Raw genomic sequence first — 22,030 nt, 5'->3', positions numbered from 1 at the left:
ATTTTAATTTCTCCTCGCCAATATCAATTTATTTGTGTCTCTGACCTTGACGACCCCCACTCCCAACGGTAAAGTAGGAGGATGGTAACCTACTCGACTCAGCTCGTAGTTCGTGCCGCGGGCGGGACGAGGGAAGCCGGGAGAACTACAACTCCCAGTATACCTGGCGCTCCCGGCGCTCCCGACTTCCTCTTCCGGTCGCCGGGCTCCTGAAACCGAAAGTGCTGTGCTTTGGGCGCCGCGCGGAGATTGGTTCACCTTCACCTGCGCGAGCCCGGGCTGACCCAGGTGGGAACCAGAAAAGCCGTGAGACATGAACGGCAGAGTGGATTATGTAGTCACTGAGGAGGAGATCAGTCTTACCAGAGGACCCTCGGGTATGTGCGGCACAGGTCGTCTCTGGGCGCAGGGTGCTTGAGGTGATGGCAGGGCAGAAAACTCTCCTGCTGAGCCCGATTCCTTCGGCCTTGGAGCCGGCGGGCCCCAGCCTAGAGGTTCCCCCACAACGCTCTGAGCACGTAGAAGACTATATGGGCATCCATCGTTAGCCCGACCCGGGCCTGAGGAACCCCCCTCATTTTTCAGTCGGCGTATCACCTGTATTCTAGTCAGGAAGGTTTTCTTTCGCGTGCTAATAGTGCTAGAAAGTTCTGCCCCCAGAGCCTGCTTTTTAAACACCACACCCCTCCTTCCCGTTGCCTGCTTAATCCCTGTTCCTGTGAGAGAGACTCTTCAGTAAAAACAGGAGCGTAAACGGTGTTGACTGTAAATGCATAGCCGTTTTCTTGGTCCTAGAAACATCCCTCCCGCCTTCTTTCCGTTTTGGGGAAATTCATTAGAATGTCAGCTGGAATGCTAAAACGGAAAGAAACCTTAGAGATTTACTACAGCACTTTTCAGACCTGGTTGTGCCTCAAAATGATCCAGGGTTTCTCGATTTTTCTTTAAAAAATGTTAATTCCAAATAAAATCTTTTTTTTTTTTTTTTTAAGTTCATCCCTAGGTCCCATCTGTAGGAATTTGGATTCAGTGCAGATTGTTTTTTGTTTTTAAACAAGCACATCCTGTGATTACGATACCGCTAAATCCTCACTTAGCCTTCAGTCATCTTTCCCCTCCAACCCCCCGCCCCACCCCCCGTTTCCACCAACGCTTTCTCTCGAGTGGGCTCTTAACGCTGTTCAAGGTCAGCCTGCCTTGGTTTTTGTTGCCTCCCCTTTACAGCTGTCTAGTATATGGATTAAGAGCTTTAGCGTTGGGCTTATGTAGATCCATCTGGTATCTAACCTCTTACTAGAACTTTGACACTGATTGTCTAACTTTATTGATATAAACTAAGCCTTAGTTTCTCATCTGTAAAATGTGCATGATAGTAGACTGTACTTCAAAACGTTCAGAACATTGCCTGACACCTGGAAAGCACTGTGTGTTTGCTACTATTGTTGTTATTCTGGATAGAGGAATAGATAGATGAGCACAGTAAATCCTGCTAAATAACTATTTTTCCAAGAGTCTTCAATAAGTCATCGAGTACTCAGAGCTCTAGTTCTGAAATGTTTCTGTAAATCTCCCGCTCCTTTCCGCGACGCCGCTGGAATCTCCACTACCTAAGACAGCCCATCATCTTTTCTCATGTGGAATTTTGCAATATCTTGACCACCACTTACAGACCATTTTTCATAAAATATAGCTTTCCGAGTCATCCGTACTTTGTGTTTTTTTCCTAGTTATATCAGACTGGAAGTCAGCTTTATTTATAGAAAAGTAACTCATTCTAACCTGCATGATTTAGTGTCATACTTCATAGGAGCTCCTAAACGTTTTTGAATGCTCATTCAGGATGCCCAGTTCTTTTAGATTCATTTTTCCTCCTTTATGTAAATTTCTCCTCTCACTCTTAGTATTTATTGACTTTTGAGGCCAGTATGAAAAAGTATTGTTAACCCAAAAATCTACTTTTCTGTACTTCTTATCCATTGGTACTTGTTCCTAGGACCAGTTAAAACAATGCTAGCTCTTTTTCTGATTGTCCTGCAAAGATTTAAAGTTGTTCTGCTCCCATTTTGTCTCTTTCGTCTATAGCATAGGCATCCCTCATTATTATATTAGCTGCCTTGATGTGATTTGGAATTTGATTCTTGTCTGTTAAGAATTTAACGTAGTTTGACGTGGTTCTTTTGCCGTGGCATCCGCAATATTTCCAGGATCTCCTGGCTATAGCAGAGGAGAACTCTGATACTATTTTGTGTGTTCAAGTCACTGAATATTTTTTTAAAGTTCAATGTAATATCACATTTTTTGGTGTTTGCATAGCAGGGTTGATAAATGTTCAGCTCACCATTTGCTAAAATTTTCTGATACTGTTGATCTTGCAGACTGAAAGTTCCTGGTGTTGACATTTTTCTGAATCATTGGAGTTAGGACAAACTTCAAGGTACTAATTAAGAAAAATGATTATATCTAGCTAATATATTTCCCCCCAAAGTACTTTAGTTTCTATAGTATATATGCATTTATTCACAATGAATATTTATTCATCAAGTGACTCCATTAATTTTCCTAAGTATGCTCATGTCTTAGGCATATAAATTGATAAACTTAAGAGTTTAGGAGAGTAGAGCCCCAAATTTAGGATTGAACTGGGATAAAAACAGTCATTTCATTTAGGATTGAAGTGGGATAAAAACAGTCATTTGATGTTTGGTTGTTTCAGTTAACAAGAGAATGTTTCAAGTTTCTGTTTTTCACCTCTCAGAACTAGTTACCTGGTATGTTGTACGTCTAAGAAGTCTCACATTCTGATTCAGCTTTTCTTCGCTGTGTCATCATGAAGACACACAGGGAAGAAGTCATTTATCCCAGTAACTTTGATAGGCTCATAGAGATCTTTTGCTCTGCAGAAGAAACATGAAAAGCCTCTAGTTCTAAATATGCATTTCTGTTTGTAGGCAACATTGTCACTCTTTTGTACAACTTCCTGTGCAGAGACCTGAAAGTTGAATCAGCTGACAGCAAAAAATGTATATTCTCTTGCACTTTTGTGCCAGTGTTCTGTCAAGGGCAAGAGTATTGGGATATTTTCAGTGTTTGGGCCCATTTTGCAAGGTAAATGAACTTACTCTGTCTGATCATGCTTACTGCAAGGGAACGAATGCAATCTTGGGGAAGTTATGATGAAGAAGTGAGTATCTGAGGAGGCAGAAAGAAGCTTGGCATGTAGCTTGGCATCTCACCTGTTCCGTCTTCCTCAACTGTTTTAAGGCGACACTTAGGCTGGATGACTTTGGCGGTGTCTTCTACTTACTTCGAAGAGTTGATTTTTTGTGGGCGCGGGGGAGGGGTATTCCACATGTTATCTTACGATTCCTGCCATTTTGGACTGACAGTGGGTGATCTGAAGAATTGTCAGAGGCAGTGGTCAGAATTTTAAATGGCTTCAAAGACTTGAAAAGTTCACCTTTTATTCTTTATGGAATACTGTTGATTTTTTTTCTTCTGTGGGAGCTCAGCTTGGTTACAGTCTCTAAGCCTCCCACATTGTCCTTTATTAAATTAAGAGTTCTTAATTCTGAAAAGACCCAGTTACTCTAAGAAGTATCACAAGAATCTAATCTAGCTCACCCCCTCCACCCCCTACCCCCAGCCCCACTGTAACAGATAGAGATTGGCCATAAAAACAGCCTTGTGACCCACTGGGTGTTAACATTAGGATTCTTTGTTCAGGGCTGAGGCCTCAGTGGGTTTCAGCAGGTTGCTCCTGATATATTATCTTTAAAGAAGGAAGAGAATCTCTATTTTTCTGCCTTTTTTTTTTTTTTTTTTTTTTTTTTTGCAGAGGATACTGCTTTGGTATGGTGTTTTAATAATGAATAATTAGTGGGGTATTATATTTCTGGTACTATGCTAGTTACTTTATATATTAACTCATTTAATCTTCACAGCAACCATGAGTGCTAAGTGATTCATCCACTTTATTAGATGAGGAAATATCTCTCAGAGAGGTTAGGGATTTGTCCAAGTTCTAAAGCCAGTGAGTTCAACCTAGATCTGTTGATTCTACTATTCCATATGTTGCCTTCCAATATAGTAGCCATGTCTAAGGCGTTGATTCCCAGCCTTTCTCCTAGCCTTTATTTGATTATATCATGCCTTAAGGATTTGAGGCATCTTAGACAATTGCACAGTCCACAGTGGAAAGTTTTTATAGTTCGCTGTTGGTAGAGCTGAGGGCATTTCAAGGGAGAACCTATAAACAGGAAACCTCATTAAGTCCAAGCATTTAAGTCTCTACAGATTGGTCATGCACTTTGCATTTGACCTTGAGACTGTTGTTAAGTTTTCTGAACTGTTCATTCATGTACTAAATAGATCTGAGACTAAGGTGCTATGTCTTTGCCCTATTTTCTCTTGCTTGCTTGAAGTCTTACCCTTATGGAATTTACATTCCAATGGAGACATTACATTTATGCCTGAAAAGTGAAATCTCAGTGCAAAGGATTAAGGACTATTATGAGCCTGTATGTTGTCATAGGGCAAGGGAAGTGTGGTGGAGAGTGTGTTAATCTCACCTTGTGCAGGACAAGTTCAAAGAATGGAGCCATTGATAAGGGCCAAACCCATCAATTTCAAGAAGGTAGAATTTATGTTACAGTCTGTAGATGAGTGCCAGGCACAGGGAAGGGTATGGCCTGTGTAGTAATAGAAAAGAGAAAATTAGTAAAGCATATTCTGAGGTCAGTGAGTACACCAGCCTGGGTAGAAGGGACGGTTCATTTAGGAGAGTTAAGGGAGATGAGGTTGCTGAGGTTGTTAGACAAGTTATTAATGCTAGTGTGGAAACTTAACCTTTCTCTAAGGTTCCATCTTGATTCCTTTCCCTTCCTATTCATTGATTAAGACTGAATTCAAAAACCTTCTCCAGGAAGCCTTATATAGGCTAGCTGCCTCCTTGTTACGAATATCATACACCATTTATTGAATGCTTGTCATGTATTGCTAAACTAAGCACTTTGTCTCTTGCACTCCCGACAAGGAACAGGTGAAATGGTTATTAGACCATTGTACAAATGAGAAAACCTTGACTCTTAACGTCACACATTTCTTTAAGAGGTAGCATTAAGAATCAGATTCAAGTCCGTGTGACTTAAAAACCCAGGCTGTGAACCATCATACAAAGTTTTTGTTCTCTTTAGGCTCCAACTGGACCCTGTACATATCTCTGTCTTAGTGATTATTTCTGTATTTGCTTCCTTACTTGTGTCTCCTCCCTCTATGAGCTCTTCTGATTCAAAAGATATATATCCTTCGTCTTTTGTTTTCCTAATGTTTTACTGGGTATGATACAAAGTGGTGTGTAAGTGTTCATGAAATGACTAGGAAGACATAAATGTCGGGAAAAATAGAATAGAAATATTGATAAAAGAACCAGTAACGTGGTCTAATTCAACTTTCAGAAAGTCATACAGGGTTCTCAACTAACTTAAAGAAAGAATGAATTTAAACATAATGTGTTATGCATAAGAAAGAATGAATTTGAACATAATGCGTTATAATGCATACGAAACTAAGATTCAAGAAACAAGGAGCTAGCATAGCTAAAAAATCACATAGAGTAAAAAGAGTGTATTATACAAGTCTTTAAGATTGCTTCAAAGATAATTTTTGTCAATATTTTTTCAAGACAATCAAAAATAACTGAAGTAAAACATCTAGGAATTACTTTGAAGAAGTAGAAAGGCAAGCTGATAGATGCTGAGCTATTGAAACATTTTTTAAAGCCATATGACTAGGCAGAAAAGTCATCAATGACTATTGAATAAGTACAAAATTATTGAGGAAAAAGATCTAAGATGATCTTTTCTTATTTAGCAACAAACTGTTGGTTTCAGGAGAGTCCAAAATAAAGGGAAGCTGTTCTTAAAAACATTCATTTGATGTTTACTATGTGCCTACACTATGATTAGGAATCATAGATACTAAAAGAATAAAAGATCCTTATTTTTAAGAATTTTGCAGTTCAGTAGGAGAATAATTATTAATTATGACAGGCATATGGCAGGTACCTTCAAGAGGTAGCATAACCATAATAACTATGGACCTTCATAAGGTATGTTTGGTTTCTTGTAGGTCAGACAAGAGACTCAAGACCATATTAAATGTCTTTAGGAAATGTTTCAGAAACAAATTAGATAATATCGTCCCCTTGTACAAAACTGTGGTGTATCCATGCCTACTACAATGTGCAGATTACCATATTTTGGGTAAAAAGCAGTAGAGTAAGAGAAAGTTGAAAAGATGGCAGTGAGGGAGGGTTCAGATTATAATATGAGGTGAAAATGAAGAGATCGAAACTTTTGAAAGAAAGGCAACAAATGGAGACATGATCCAGTAGAGACCTGGCATGTATGTTCAATATTTGAACAAAGGCTTATCCTGAAATGAGAGATTAAAGATACCTACATAGATATTTCAGAAGAAGTTGAGGAGCTGTCAGTAAAGAAGAGGAGGCTGTAAAGCAGTCAGAATGTTTTTGTCGTTTCATTGGGAGACAGGGTTAACCAAAATTGAAAGTGTGCGGTGAATTGTGAGCCAGGAGAACAGGCTTATAAAGGTAAATGCCACAAGGTCACATAACTTGTTTTGAAAGAATTAATGGTGCTGGCAGAGTTTAAACTGATTATCTGATGCAGGATTGGCTATTTAATTAACAGGTGTTGTATTAGCTCTCTTTTGTCCAAAGTAGAAGGATGTGCCCGGTTGGCAAAAGTCAAAAAAGTAATGATGTTCTGAGAATTGAAATAGGAGAGGTACATAAGGCCTACTTCCTCAAAGTCCTTTGCACTTTGTTTTGAGTGACTCTTAGTTGGCAATCCTTCCTTCATTTTGAAACTTCTTTTACAAGCAATAAATGGAGGCCCAGGTATACCTCCTCAGTACTGCCTGAACCATCTTTGGGAGGCCGTATTCTTTGTTGCCCCTGTCGATGGAGCACTGTGATAGGAAAGGACTGGCCATGGGGGTAACACATTTTTGGATTGTGGCACCATCTTCTTGTTCCTGCACTGTTAAAGATTTTCCCTCTTTCTCTGTTTGTCAATGCATATTTATTTGTTAACGTCTTTTCGAAGATAGCAAAAAGCAAGTGATGTATTTTATCTTTGCACCAGAGGATTTCTGCAGAGCATAATTTTTTTTTTTTAAAGATTTTTTATTTATTTATTTGACACACAGACAGAAATCACAAGTAGGCAGAGAGGCAGGCAGAGAGAGAGAGGAAGAATCAGGCTTCCCGCTGAGTGGAGAGCCTGACGCGGGGCTCGATCCCAGGACCCTGAGATCATGACCCGAGCCGAAGGCAGCGGCTTAACCCACTGAGCCACCCAGGCGCCCCAGAGCATAATTTTTTTTTTAATTGTGTTATGTTAGTCACCATAAAATACATCATTAGGTTTTGATGCCAGTGTTCCAAGATTCATTGTTTATGTACAGCACCCAGTGCTCCATGCAATATATGCTTTTCTTAATAATCACCACCAGGCTGGTTTTGAATGACAGGATGCCTAGTCGTTTCATCTCTTGAGTCACTCATTTGAATCATTCATTCATCCTTTCAATCCACATACATTTATTTTTTGCTAGATACTGTGGCTACAGAAGAGAATTGAATTTTAACATAATTGCAGTGAGCAGCAGAACATAGTGTTTAAGAGCCAAAATGCTAAGTTCCTAGCTGTGAGACCTTGGGCGAGTTACCACACTTCTAAATGACTCATCTTCCTTAGATGTTTCCTTAGAGTATTAATCAAACCTACTTATAGACTTGTGAGACTTAAATGAATTTGTTTGTTTTACAAATATTTTTATATTGTAGACCCTGTGCCAGGCACTGTTCTAAGCATTTTACCAAAAGATAATTCCATTCACTCCAAGTGCTGAAGTGGTGCCTGCCATTACCGCTGCTGTGTGGCGTGTAGACTCCAGCGGGAGAAGAGGTAGTCATCCCAGAAAGGCAGGGTCCCCTGTGTCATAGGAATTTTAAGGTCATTGGCCTTGCCCTTCAATATTTTTCTTCTTTTTCTTTTGTGCTGCCTTTTTTTGGATTATGAAAAAGCTTGCTAGAGTCTCACAGAGAATTTTTAAACCTTGCTAGATTTCCTCAGAGCCAGAAATGTTAGTTGTTTCTGGCCTGGGTGTTCTTTCCAACGGCAGTAACGGTCACTTCACACCAACTGAGGTCTGTATATTGACGAGGTACTGTGTGGGCACAGGAGATAGAAAAATGCACAAAAGCTGGTTACCTGTGCACGGGTGTTTATAGCAGCTTATTCGTAATTGAAACTAATTACTGCAGTAGGGTAAAGACATAATAAAACAAGTAATTACCGTAAAGTATGTTTCTAGGCAAAGGGAAGAAGACAAAGTCATGGAGATAAGGAATAGCTGTTGTGTGTAGAAGGCTGAAAAACAGAGTAGTAGTAGTTATTAAAATTTTTTTTAAAAATTTAATTCCAATACAGTTAAAATACAGTATAATATTAGTTTCAGGTGTACAGTATAGTGATTCAGCAATTCCATACAGCACCCAGTGCTCATCAGGGCAAATGTACTCCTTAATCCCCATCACGTATTCCACACCCCAGTACCTCCCCTCTGGTAACCATCAGTTTGTTCTCTAAAGAGAATGTTTCTTGGTATGCCTCTCTCTTTTTTTACCCCTTGGTTATTTGTTTTGCTTCTTAAATTGCACATCTGAGTGAAATCATTTGGTATTTGTCTTTGGCTTATTTCACATCGCATGATACTCTCTAGCTATATCCGCATTGTTGCAGATGGCAAGATGTTACTTTTTCTTGTGGCTGAGTAGTATTCCATTGTATGTATATGCCACTTCTTTATCCATTCATCAGGGTGGATACTTAGGCTGTTTCCTTAGTTTGGCTATTGTAAATATGCTGCTCTAAACTAGGGATGCAGATATCTCTTTGAATTAGTGTTTTTGTGTTTTGGGGTAAATACCCAGTAGTGTGCTTACTGGATTATAGGGTAGTTCTATTTTTAACTTTTTTTTTTTTTTTTGAGTAGTCTCCACACCCAGTGTGATACCCATCTCAGGGCTCCAACTCTTGACCCTGAGATAAAGATAGGAGCCTAGCTGAGATAAAGAGTCAGATGCTCTACTAATTGAGCCACTCAAACGCCCCTATTTTTAACTTTTTGAGGAACCTCTGTACTGTTTTCCACAGTGGCTGCACCACTTTGTATTACCACCAACAGGCAAATATTAATTTTTAAAATAAGTCTTTATTTATTTAGAGCACTTGGTTTCACAGCAAAATTGAGGAAGGTATAGAGATTACCTATATGCCCCCCATTCCCACACATACATATCCATCAACAGTGACAGTTTTATTTCTTTATAATCTTTGTCTTTTATTTCTTACCATACTGACTAGGACCTCCAGGACAATGCTAAAAATACTAGTGGAAAGAGTGGACATCCTTTCCTTGCACTGAGTTTTAGGGATGTTAGTTGTTTGTAGCTGCTTTTAATCAGATTGAACATTCCCTTATATATATTTTTTTCATTTTATTTTATTTATTTGACAGAGAGAGAGATCACAAGTAGGCAGAGAGGCAGGCAGAGAGAGAGGAGGAAGCAGGCTCCCCGCTAAGCAGAGAGCCCGATGCGGGGCTCGATCCCAGGACCCCGGGACCATGACCTGAGCCGAAGGCAGAGGCTTTAACCCACTGAGCCACCCAGGCACCCCAAACATTCCCTTATATTTTTAGTTTGCTAAGAATACTTATCATGACACGTGCTGTTTCTGCATTTACTGAGATAATCATGATTTTTCCTTTACTAATTGCTGAATTTGTTCATTTGATTGACCAGTGTTAAAACCACCTTACATTCCTTAGGTAAACCCAACATTCATCCTTTCTGTATATTGCTGGGTTCAGTTGGTTAATATTTTCTTGGGAATTTTTGAGTCTATGTACAGGAGGAATATTTTTCTGTAGTTTTGTTCTAATCTGTATTTCATGTTTTGGTACCAAGATGATCTTTTTCATAATAAATGGGTTAAGAAACATTTTGTGAAGTTATGAACACACTGGATTTTTTTGCATACGGAAATTATTTCTTCCTTAAATGTTTGCTACAATACACCAGTGTAAACGTCTAGGCCTGAAGTTGTGGGAAAATTTTTTTTATTATGAATTCAGTATCTTTAATACACTTGGAGATTTCTTTTTAAAGATTTTATTTATTTGACAGAGAGAGAGAGAGATCACAAGTAGGCAGAGAGGCAGGCAGAGGGAGAGGGAGAAGCAGGCTCCCTGCTGAGCCGAGAGCAGGATGCAGGGCTTGATCCCAGAACCCTGAGACTATGACCTGAGCCAAGTGCAGAGGCTTAACCCACTGAGCCACCCAGGCACCCCTACACTTGGAAATATTTTGAATAGATATGGGGATATTCAGACATTCTATTTCTTCTTGAGTCAGTTTTGATAAGTTGGGGGTGTTGTTTTTTTTTTAAGAAATTTCCCATTTTACTGACAATCACCATAATTATTCATAATATTCCCTTATCCTTTTAATATTTTTAGGATATATAGTGATAATCCATTTGTATCCCTGAAATTGTTAATCTATAAAGTATATTTTCTGGATTAGTCTTGTTAGCAGTTCGTCAACCTTATTAATTCTTTCAAAGAACCATCTTTTTTGCTTTGCTAAATTTTTTTCACTTTTATTTTCTTCTTTTACTTCCTTTAGGTTTAATTTAGTCTTCTTTTTCTAGCTTTTTAGAATAGAAATTGAAATCATTGATTTTATACCTATTTATTCTGTGAACATGTAAAACTGTAAATTTCCCTCTAAATGTTGCTTTGGCTGCATCCCACAATTTTTAATATATTGTGCTTTCGTTTTCATTCTCATTCAACTATAGTGTTTTCTGGTTTCCTTTACAGTTTCATCTTTTACTCATTGGTTATTTGTTTTCCAAACATCGAGGAAATTTTTTTCAATATCTTTTTTTATGGACTGAGACTGAATGTTTGTGGTAACCCCCTCCCCCATGTTGAAGCCTTAACCCTCAGTGTGAACAGTATTTGAAGATTTGGAGATAAGACCTTTACAGAAGTAATTAAAGTTAAATGAACTTAAGGGTGGGGCTCTGATCCTATAGAATTAGTGTCAAGATCCAGAGAACTCTTTGTCTCTCTCTATGACTATCTCTCTCTCTCTCTCTCTGCACAGGCACAAAGAAGCACACAGTGAAGGGCACCTGAGTGGCTCCATGGGTTGGCCCTCTGCCTTTGGCTTAGGTCATGGTCTCAGGGTGCTGGGATCAAGCCCCGAATTGGGCTCTCTGCTTAGCGGGGAGCCTGCTTCCCCCTCACCCCCACCTGCCTACTTGTGATCTCTCTCTCTCTGTTAAATATATAAATAAAATCTTTTTAAAAAAGAAGAAGAAGAAGAAGCAGTAACAGCAGCAGCAGCAGCAGCAGCAGCAGCAGCAGCAGCAGCAGCAGCAGCAGCAGCAGCAGCACATAGTGAGATGGTAGCTACCTACAAGTCCAGAGGAGCCCTCAGCATGAAATTTTCCTTGCTGGTACTTTGATTTTGGACTTCCCAGGCCTCCAAAACAGAAATTTCAACTTTGTAGTCTGTGGTATTTTGTTATGGCAGCCCAAGAAAACTAAAACAGTTATTTTTGCTGATTTCTAATTTTAATGTCTTTATCTTTTGAATTTAGCAGCACAGACTTATGGAGTAGTCTGTGGTCAATCTTTGTGAACATTACCTGTGCATTAGAAAGGAATGTTATTCCATAGTTGTTGAGTGTGTTGTTCTGTAAAGATAAATTAGGTCAAGTTGGTTCTTAGTGTTGCTCAAGTATTCTGTATTTTTTTTTTTTTTTAAGATCTTATTTATTTGACACAGAGAGAGAGATCACAAGTAGGCAGCGGCAGAGAGAGGAAGGGAAGTAGGATCCCTGCTGAGTAGAAAGCCCGATGCGGGGCTCAATCCCAGAACCCTGGGATCCTGACCTAAGACGAAAGCAGAGGCTTTTAACCCACTGAGCCACCCAGGCGCCCCATCAAGTATTCTGTGTTTTTACTGATTTTTCTGTTTACTTGTTCTATCAGTTACTGCAAGGAAAGTGTTAAAAGCTGCAAGTGTCATATTTTAGTTGCCTTTTTTTCATTTCAGTTTTTGCTCCATAAATATTTAAGTTCTGCTCTTGGGTATGTTCATATTTTAATTTCAATTTTAAGAATTGACTCCTTTTTCATTAGGAAGTGTGCTTTTTTTTTTTTTTAATTTATTTGACAGAGATCTCAAGTGGTTGGAGAGGCAGGCAGAGAGAGAGAACGAGGAGGAAGCAGGCTTCCCGCTGAGCACAGAGCCCGGATGTGGGGCTCGATCCCAGGACCCTGGGACCATGACCTGAGCTGAAGGCAGAGGCTTAACCCACTGAGCCACCCAGGTGCCCTGGAAGTGTGCTTTTTTATCCTCGGTAATATTCCTTGTTCTGAAGTCTACTTTTTATGATATTAAAAGGGCCAATCCAGTTGTTCAGTGTATCTTTGTCCATCCTTTTCATTTTAACGTGTGTTTACCCATTTATTTATGATATTTGGTGCTTTTATTCCTTTATATAGATCCAGTTTCTGGTCAATGTTATTTCTTTTTTGCCTGAAGGATTTTCTTTAACATTTATCATAGGTGAGATCTGCATGTGACAATTTCTCACAACTTTGGTTTTCTGAAAAGATAGTTACTTTGCCGTTCTTTTTGAATGCTATATTCACTGGATATAAAATTCTAAGTTGACTTTTATTTTTCTTTTAGCATTTTAAAGATGATGTTTCATTGACTTAAGACATGTATAGTTTCTGAGGAAAAGACTATTGTCATTCTCATCTTTGCGCCTTAGTACATAAGTCCTTTTTCCTGTGACTACTTATAAGATTTTCTTTATATCTGTCTTTGAGGAATGTGGTTATGATGTACTTTGCTGTTTTTTCCTCTTGTGTTTATTCTGATTGGAGTTTGTTGAGCTTAGATCTGTTTATGTAGATTTTTCACAAATTTGAGCCAATTGTTTCTTTTTTTTTTTAAATTTTTAAAAATTTATTAGAGCAGAGCAGAGCTAGAGAGCAAACACAAGCTATGGGAGGGGCAGAGGGAGGCTGATGCAGGGCTCAATCCCAGGACCCTGGGATCATGACCTGAGCTGAAGGCAGACACTTAACCCACTGAGGCTCCTAGGCACCCCAAGCCAGTTGTTTCTTTGAATATTTTTTGTTTCCCTTTTTCCTGTTCTTCTGGAACTCCAGTTACATACTGCTATTATCCTCCATGTTACTGTGGTTTCTAAGTCTTCAGGTTCATTTTTCTTTTCTCCTGTGGTATCAGATCTGCTGTTAATCACATCTGGTATATTTTTACTTTTAGACGTTGTAATTTTCAAACATGTAAGTTTCATTTTTTAAAAAAATCTTCCATATTCATATATACATCAATGGAACAAAATAGAGAGTCCAGAAATAAACCCCTGTATGTATAGTCAATTAATTAATGATGGGGGGCTAAGAATATACAATAGGGAAAGGATAGTCTCTTTAAAAATGGTATTAGGAGAACTGGACAGAATGCAAAAGACAGGCAAACATGAAGAAGAATGAAACTGAACCCACTATCTTATACCATATACAAGAATCAACTCAAAATGGATTAAAGTCTTGAAAAAAAATGTTCTGTTTTGTCATTAGGTTTGACTTTATTTCCACATAGTTATAATAGCCTTTTAAACATCTTGTCTGCCCATTTCATCATTTATTATTTCTGGCTTTTTCTAATGACTGATTTTTCTCTTGATTATGGGTCATTTTTCTTGTTTTTTAGCATGTTAATTTTTTAAAATATTTTATTTATTTATTTGACACAGAGAGAGAGAGAGAGAGAGAGAGAGATCACAAGTAGTCAGAGAGGCAGACAGAGAGAGAGGAGGAAGCAGGCTCCCCACTGAGCAGAGAGCCCGATGTGGGGCTCGATCCCAGGACCCTGAGATCATGACCTGAGCCGAAGGCAGAGGCTTTAACCCACTGAGCCACCCAGGCGCCCCAGCATGTTAATTTTTAATTAGATTCTGGATGTTGTAAATATTACGTTGTTGCATGTCTGCATTTTGTTTTATTACATTAACATTGTTAATGTTACAATGTTTACCTTTGTTTTAGCAGGCAGTTAAGTAACTAAGTAACTTATAGATGGGTTTGACCTCCTGAAGTCCTGTTTGTAACCTTTTCTAGGTTCTAAAGTAGCATTTACTTCACATATAGTTCAGCTCTACAAATGAGGGATGCTCTAAGTGAGTGTCCACAGAATTTTCAAATGAATCATTGAGGATTTCCATTCTGGCTGGTCAAAACTTGAAAGTCTCCTTGCGTTTTGTGAACTCTGATAGCAGTTCAGCATACAACTTCCTAGTGTTTGTTTTTCCAGCTTTGTGGAGTTTGACTCAACATGTGCATGGGCCAGTACTTGGTAAAGACTCATGCAGATGCCTGAATCTCTCTTTTTTTTTTTTTCCTGCTTGTGTTCCTCCTTTCTAGAACGTTGCCTTGTAACTTCCAGCAACCTCACCCTCTCCAAACTCTAATCCCCATTTCATCAAGCTTGTAGTTTTCTGCTTCGGTCCAGCTCCATGTGGTTTTGATAAAAAATTGCCTCCACATGGAATTTTAGGGTGGTCATTGAGCTACACCGTTTTAATTCAGTATAACATACATTAAGAGGAATATATGCCATGACAAAATGAGATCTTTTCTATGAATGCAAAGAAGATTCAGTGAAAGAAAATTAATTCAAAGTAATACGACTTGATAATAGAATGAAGGAAAAAAACCAATGTGATCATCTCAGCAGATACAGAAAAAGGATTTAGGGATATTCAACACCTTTCCGTGTTAAAAACAAAGGAATAAGAGGAAATTTTCTCAGCATGATAAAGGCCATATACGAAGAATCCACTAACATCATACTCACTTATGTAAGCATGAAAGCTACGACCAGGAATAAGACAAGGATGCCTGCTTTCACCACTTGTGTTCAACATGGTATTAAAAGTTCTAACCAGGGCACCTTGGTGGCTCAGTTGGTTAAGCATCTGACCTCAGCTCAGGTCATGATCCCAGGGTCCTGGGAATGAGTCCTACATTGGGCTCCCTGCTCTGTGGGGAGTTTCCTTCTCCCTTTGCCCCTGCCCCTCCCCCCTCCATGTGCTGTCTCTCCCTCTCTCTCAAATAAAATCTTTAAAAAAATAAATAAAGTTCTAGCCAGAAAGATTGATTAGGCAAGGAATAGAAAGAAAAGGTATACAAATTGAAGAGGAAGAAGTAAAATTGTCTCTATTCACAGATGCATGATTTTACTTGTAGTAAACTCTAAAGGTTCTACAAACAAACAGCAAAACCTGTTAGAATTTATAACAAAATCAGTGAAGTTGCAGGATACAATCTCAACACACAAGATGAGTTTAGTTTCTCCACGTTAACAATGAATAATCTGAAAAGGAAAGTAAATAATTCCATTTATGGTAGCATCAAAAAGAATAAAATACTTGTAAATAAGTTTAAGGAAGCAATAACTTGTACATTAAAAACTACAAAATTTGACAAATTAAATACATGAGTAAGTGGAAATATATTCCACATTGATGGATTGAAAGATTTAGTATTGTTAAGATGACAGACAGTACTGTCCAAAGCATTCTGCAGACTCACTGCAATATTTGTCAACATCTATATTGGCCTTTTTTTTTTTTTTTTTTAATGTGTAGATTGCTCTAGGTAGCATAGACTTTTTTTTTTTTTAAGATTTTATTTATTTGACAGAGAGAGAGAGATCACAAGTAGGCAGAGAGGCAGGCAGAGAGAGAGGAGGAAGCAGGCTCGCTGCGGAGCAGAGAACCCGATGCGGGGCTCGATCCCAGGACCCTGAGATCATGACCTGAGCCGAAGGCAGCGGCCCAATCCACCGAGCCAGCCAGGCGCCCCTATATTGGCCTTTTTGCAGAAAGAAAACCACATTCTGCAATTCATATGAAATCTCAGTGGACCTCCCTAATAGCCAGTGCAATCTTGAAAGGAAAGAACCAAGTTGGGGGACTCACAACTTCCTGATTTCAAAGCTTGCTACAAGACTACGGTGTTCCAAATAGTGTGGTAGGACAGATGTATAGAGGACAGAAGTATAAGGACAGATGTATAGAGCAATGGAATAGAAAAAGGGGCCCCAAAATAAGGCCTCTCCTTTATGGTCAAATGATTTTTGAAAGGGTGCCAAGACCATTTGTTTCACGGAAGGACAGTTTTCAACAAATGATGTTGGGAAAACAATCTCCAAATGCAAAACACAGAAGTTGGATTCTTGCCCTAAATATCACATACAAAAGTTAACTAAAAATGCATCAAAAACCTAAATGTAAGTGCTAACACTATATGTCCATTGACTGATGAATGGATAAAGAAGATACAGTATAAGTATACAATGGAATATTATTCAGCTGTAAAAAAGAATGAAATCTTGTCGTTTGCAATGACATGGATGGAGCCAGAGAGTATTATGCTAAGTGAAATAAGAATGACAAATTATGTTTTCACTCGTATGTGGAATTTAAGAAATAAAACAAATGAGTCAAGGGGGAAAAAAAAGAGTGAGGCCCAAATCAAGAAACAGACTCTTAACCTCAGAGACAAACTGATAGTTACCAGAGGGGAGGGGGTAAGGGGATGGATTAAATTGGTGGGGATTAAGAAGTGCACTTGTTATGAGCATTGGGTGTTATATAGAAGTGTTGAATAATTAAGTTCCACTTCTGAAACTAATATTATACTGTATGTTAACTAACTAATTTAAATAAAAACGTAAAATTAATTAAACAGGATATCTACCCCCCCCCCCACAAAGATCTAACACTATAAAACTCTTAGAAGAAAAGATAGGGGAAATATTTACATTTTGGGGCTTGATAATTTTTTGGATATGACATCAAATGCACAGGCAACAAAAGAAACAAATAAATTGGGTTTTACCAAGTTTAATTATCAAAATTATCAAAAATTTTGTGCATCAGAAGACACTAAAGAGAATTAAAGATAACACACAGAATGAGAGAAGATATTCACAAGTCATGTATCTGATAATGGATTAATATCCAGAATATATAAAGAACCCTTACAACTCAGCAACAAAAACAACAACAAAAACCAATTCAGAATATGCAAAGGACTTGAGGGACATTTTTCCAGAGAAGATATGCAAATGGCCTATGAACTCAAGAAAAGATATTCAGTATCACCAGTCTTAGGAAAGTGCAAATGAAAACCACAATGACATAGCACATCCCCTTCCACTTCATATCCACTAGAATGACTATTCTCCAAAAAAAGTGAAAATAAATAGTATTGGCAAGAATAAGGAGAAATTGGAACCTTGGGCGTTGCTTGTTGGAATGTAAAATGATGCAGCTGTTGGGAAATAGTTGAGCAGTTCCTCAAGTTGTCAGAAAAATTGCCATGTGATCCAGCAATTCAGTTCCCAGATAATTGCCCAAAAGAAAGGAAAGCAGGGACAGGCACTTGTATACCAAGATGTTAGCATTATTCACAGTAGCCAAAATGTGGAAACAGTCAAATGTCCACTGACAGGTGTGGTATGGACGTACAATAGAATGTATTTCAGCTTGTAAAAGGAGTGAAGTTCTGATACATGTTACAACATGGGTGAACCTGGAAGATACTATGCTACTGAAAAAAGCACGTCACAAAAGAACGAATATTGTATGATTCCACTTATATGAGGTGTATAGAATAGGCAGACTCCTAGAGATAATAAAGTATGATAGAGGTTATTGGGGCCTATCTGTGATCTCTGTCTGTCAGATAAATAAATACATTTTTAAAAAGATTTTATTTATTTATTTATTTGTCAGAGAGAGAGAGAGGGGTGGGGGAGAACACAAGCAGGCAGAGCAGCAGGCAGAGGCAGAGAGAAGCAGACTCCCTGCTGAGCAAGGAGCCCGATGCGGGGCTCCATCCCAGGACCCTGCGATCATGACCTGAGCCGAAGGCAGCAGCTTAACCAACTGAGCCACCCAGGCATCCCAATAAATAAAATCTTTAAAAAAAAATGGATAAAAAGATAAATTTTATGTTACATATATTTTACCGCTAAACAAACAGTGAATTTAATTGACATCTAGGGAAAATTTGTGAGATTATCTTGGGCTAGAAAAAACCTGCAGGTTGATGGGAGCGAATAAGGTTTGTCAGTCTGGTTTTCATAATTCAGCAAGTGGCTACCATCGTTGGTGTTAATGGACTGTTTCATTTTAATTATGTCCAGAATTATTAGTTCTAGAATAATATGTAATATGGTTAAACATTGTTTTTTTACTTTTACTTTATAACTTCTAGATTCTATAGATAAGAATCTAAAATAAACAAAGGGTTTTTCCTTCTCTTGCCTAAAGTAAACAATAGGGACCCTGACTAAGGTGACAGAACCCCAGAAGGACCAGTTCCTCCTCTGTAATGTACTACTTTCGTTAACTGTTCTACAAACATTATTCCAACACAGGCAGGTTGACTCCCAAGATAGGCAGCCTTACTTTTTTTTACTTTTAATTTTTTGGCAGCCTTACTTATTAGCAGACTTTTTTTTCCTAAAGCTGTTGTTTCTGTTTACTGCAAAGATACAGTATGGCAAAATGGTTTAAAACTCACACTGTGTAATCACTGTCTTTGCTTTGTGAGGAGCTGTGTGACCTTTTGTTAAAATTACTTAATCTCTAAATGCATCATCTTGAAATTCATCTGTAAAATGTGAGTAATAATCACTCTTTGTTGAGATTAAATGAGATGATGTATGTCAAGTGGGTAGCATAGTACCTGGTACATATTAAATGCTCAATAAACATTAAGCATTGCTTCTGCTATTACTGCTCTTATGCATGAACAAGCTCAGGGTCCAGACCTGGAGATGGGTAGAAGGCATTTCTTGTTTAACTGTACAAAACTCTTATACAGAGACGTACTTCCTTTCTCTCCCACTCCTATGGTGGCATCAGTCTTCAGCTGTCTTTTTACTTTTTTGCATTTAGACTTCTCTTCCAAATTGCAGACCAAGCACCCATTTTAATCTTACCACATTTAAAAAATTTATTGGCACATTATAACCAGAGTTCACTATGCAATACTTCTTTATTCCCTCACTTTTTGAAAAGTCTTTTGAGTGCCAGTCTATTTCTTTTTCCCTCTGCCCTCAGCCCCTTCTGGGTTGTAGATGCTGAGAGCTGAATTAATTATATCCTGTAGTTCTGTCACACATTGTCATCATCAGTACATGCAAGATCCCTCTCTGTTTTTTGTTTGTTTGCTTTTTGTTTTTTGATTTTTGCCCTTCATCCCTAAACTTCATCCTGTATCTTTCCCCCAGAGGCACCCATTCTAATGTGTTTCTACATGTCTTTAAATATACATGTATTTTTGTAAGTAGGTAATAACTGTTTTGTGTGCTGGGTTTCTAATTTATAAGAAGGTATTGTGCTATTAGTGTCAACATTACACTTTAAAACTCTGTTACCTTATATATGATTATTCAGAACTTCTCTCTTTTTTAAAGATTTTCTTTATTTACTTGACAGAAACACAGTGAGAGAGGGAACACCAGCAGAGCGAGTATGAGAGGGAGAAGCAGGCCTCCCGCTGAGCAGAGAGCCTGATGTGGGGCTCAATTCCAGGACTCTGGAATCATGATCTGAGCTGAAGGCAGACACCCAGTGGCTGAGCCACCCAGGTGCCCCAGATCTTCTGACTCCTAACCAAATTCTAGTTATCTGTTCCCCAAAGGATAGATAACCTGAATTACCATCAGTTCCACCCAACACAAAGCATGCTGCAATTCACATTCTTACATCACCTTTTTTTTTCCCCTTACATTACCCTTTATAGTTAGGATGGTCATATTGGTCCAATATGAGATGCTTTTTAAATTGAAGGGAACTATTTTAATAATACTGGGACAACAGGTATATATCAAGACTCCCAGACAAACCAGAATATGTGATCTATTCTGTTTATGGAAGATTTTCCTAGGACACAGTTGATAATCAGCGGATACATACAGGGATAGGCCTTCTCCTTTGCTTATTTCCAGCTGACATCTGTTGCAGTTGGGTGGTACATGTGCTGGACTGACTGTCGCATATTTTAAATACCAGCCTTGCTAGAAACTTCATGATGGGGCTGTCTGGGTCATGAGTAATAGACATACTTAATTTCAGTTAACTTTGAGTTCCAAACCAGTCTTGTCCTATTAATGGACTTTTTATCTGCCTTATATTTCAGGGCTTTCCACATTGGTACTGTGTATTTGTTAATCTTTTCTCCATCAGACTGTCCAATTTGGGGCAGTAGCAGGCACCAGTTTGTTGACAGCTACTCTTGTAGTAACTACTTTGTAGGTCATAAAGGAATTTTTTCAGATTTTATGTTACTAGACCCTACCAATTGGCTTTTGAAGTAGAGAGGGCAGGATTTGTAATCCTTATGTTACAGAAAAGGAGACCGAGTATCAGAGAGGTACACTAACTTATTTTAGTCCACATCTCGTAAATTATGGAGTTGAATTTGTGACCAGGTCTTCTGACTTTAATTTGTTTCTGCAAAATCTAAAAGGGACAGGGAAAAGAATAAATTTCTGTTTCTGGTTAAAGAGGTGACTGTCCCATTTAGCTTTATGTCTTCTTCAGAACATAACACAGTACCTGACGCATAGTAAATGATCAGGTTTGAATTGGTAGTACTGCTGCTCAGCGCTTTGGTGACTCCTGTTTCATTCAGCAATGCTTCATATTATAGGTAAGTTCCATTTTAGAAATGTTCCCGCGGAACAGAGAGACTTCATGTGGGTCTCAAGAGTTTTCCTGTGAAGTGCTGTGGTTCATGTACAGCTAATGGAGCAGTTCCTTATTAGCATGCTTATATAACATGATTTTGGGGTGAGAGTAAGCACTTGCATGTTTATAGAAAATTTCAGTACGATTTCTTCCACTCTCCTTTTTTAGGCACTGTTCTGTAGCTTTCAGTAACCGGTAGCAAAGTCCCCCCTCTTTCTAACTACTGGATTGTGTTTAGCTACTTAACACATCCTCCCTGTACCCCAAGTCCCCAGAGTCATTTGTAGTGTTTGGTGAAGATGTTAGATTGGAAAGATTTTCTCTAAATTGTTTGTGCTAGTATTGTGAAAGGCTGGTTGTCCTCAGCCACCTTGCTCAAACCTATCAGTTTGGAAATAATTTCAAAGCCTTCATTAATCAGACTTCACCCACCTTTCTGTCTTATCTCATCTCTACCCACCATCTCCTTTCCAGTACCTCCTACCCACTATGAGAAACCATTTAGTAACTTAAATTTTCTTAGCCTACTCTTCAAGGAAGTTGAAATAGGCATCTTTAGAAGCAACTCTTGCTATCCTGTATCTTGAACCCTTTTCATTCTCTAGCTGAGATAGTCTGTCTGTAAGGTATGCTGTCTAAATGAGATGTTTCCTGCTGCTTCTCTCCCTTTGGCCATGTGTTTTCTTAAGTCACAGATTGATTTGCCAGTACTTAATATTGTGAGCTTCACACCAATGGGGAGAATTTTTTAGAAAGCCCACATGTATCTCCTTAAGTATTTGTTTTCTACTGAAACCAATAGTAAGCTAGTGATCATGGCTAGTCCTTCTAATTGTGCCACCAGATTTTTGTTTTTTAATTGTTTTCATACTATTTCTTTTCTCTTGGCACTGTGGCTATGAATTCTACAAAATCTGACAGAAAGAAAACCCCAGGGAGTCCCCCCCCTTTTTAATACATAGATAAAATCTCTTTATAACAATTTTTTTTGTATAGTGAAATTCTTCCCACAACTTAGTGGTTTGTCCATGGAAATGACACTTTACTAGTCTTCT

The 22,030-nt window shown here is 38.5% G+C and overlaps 1 protein-coding gene across 1 annotated transcript in view; it reads left to right on the top strand.

The window, feature by feature from the left end:
- Nucleotides 1-207: 207 nt before the first annotated feature.
- The window catches only part of LOC123944012 (synaptojanin 2 binding protein), a 40,250-nt gene continuing 18,427 nt past the window's right edge, over nucleotides 208-22,030 (top strand). Inside the window, exon 1 of the mRNA XM_046008658.1 lies at nucleotides 208-377. Coding sequence (XP_045864614.1) covers nucleotides 314-377 — 64 coding nt within the window. The 5' untranslated portion in view covers nucleotides 208-313. The remainder of the gene's footprint in view (nucleotides 378-22,030) is intronic.

The sequence above is a fragment of the Meles meles genome, chromosome 6, assembly GCF_922984935.1.
Source record: "Meles meles chromosome 6, mMelMel3.1 paternal haplotype, whole genome shotgun sequence".
NCBI lineage: Eukaryota > Metazoa > Chordata > Mammalia > Carnivora > Mustelidae > Meles > Meles meles.
Note: the sequence above shows the minus strand (reverse complement) of the source record. Positions and strands in the feature narration are given on the sequence as shown.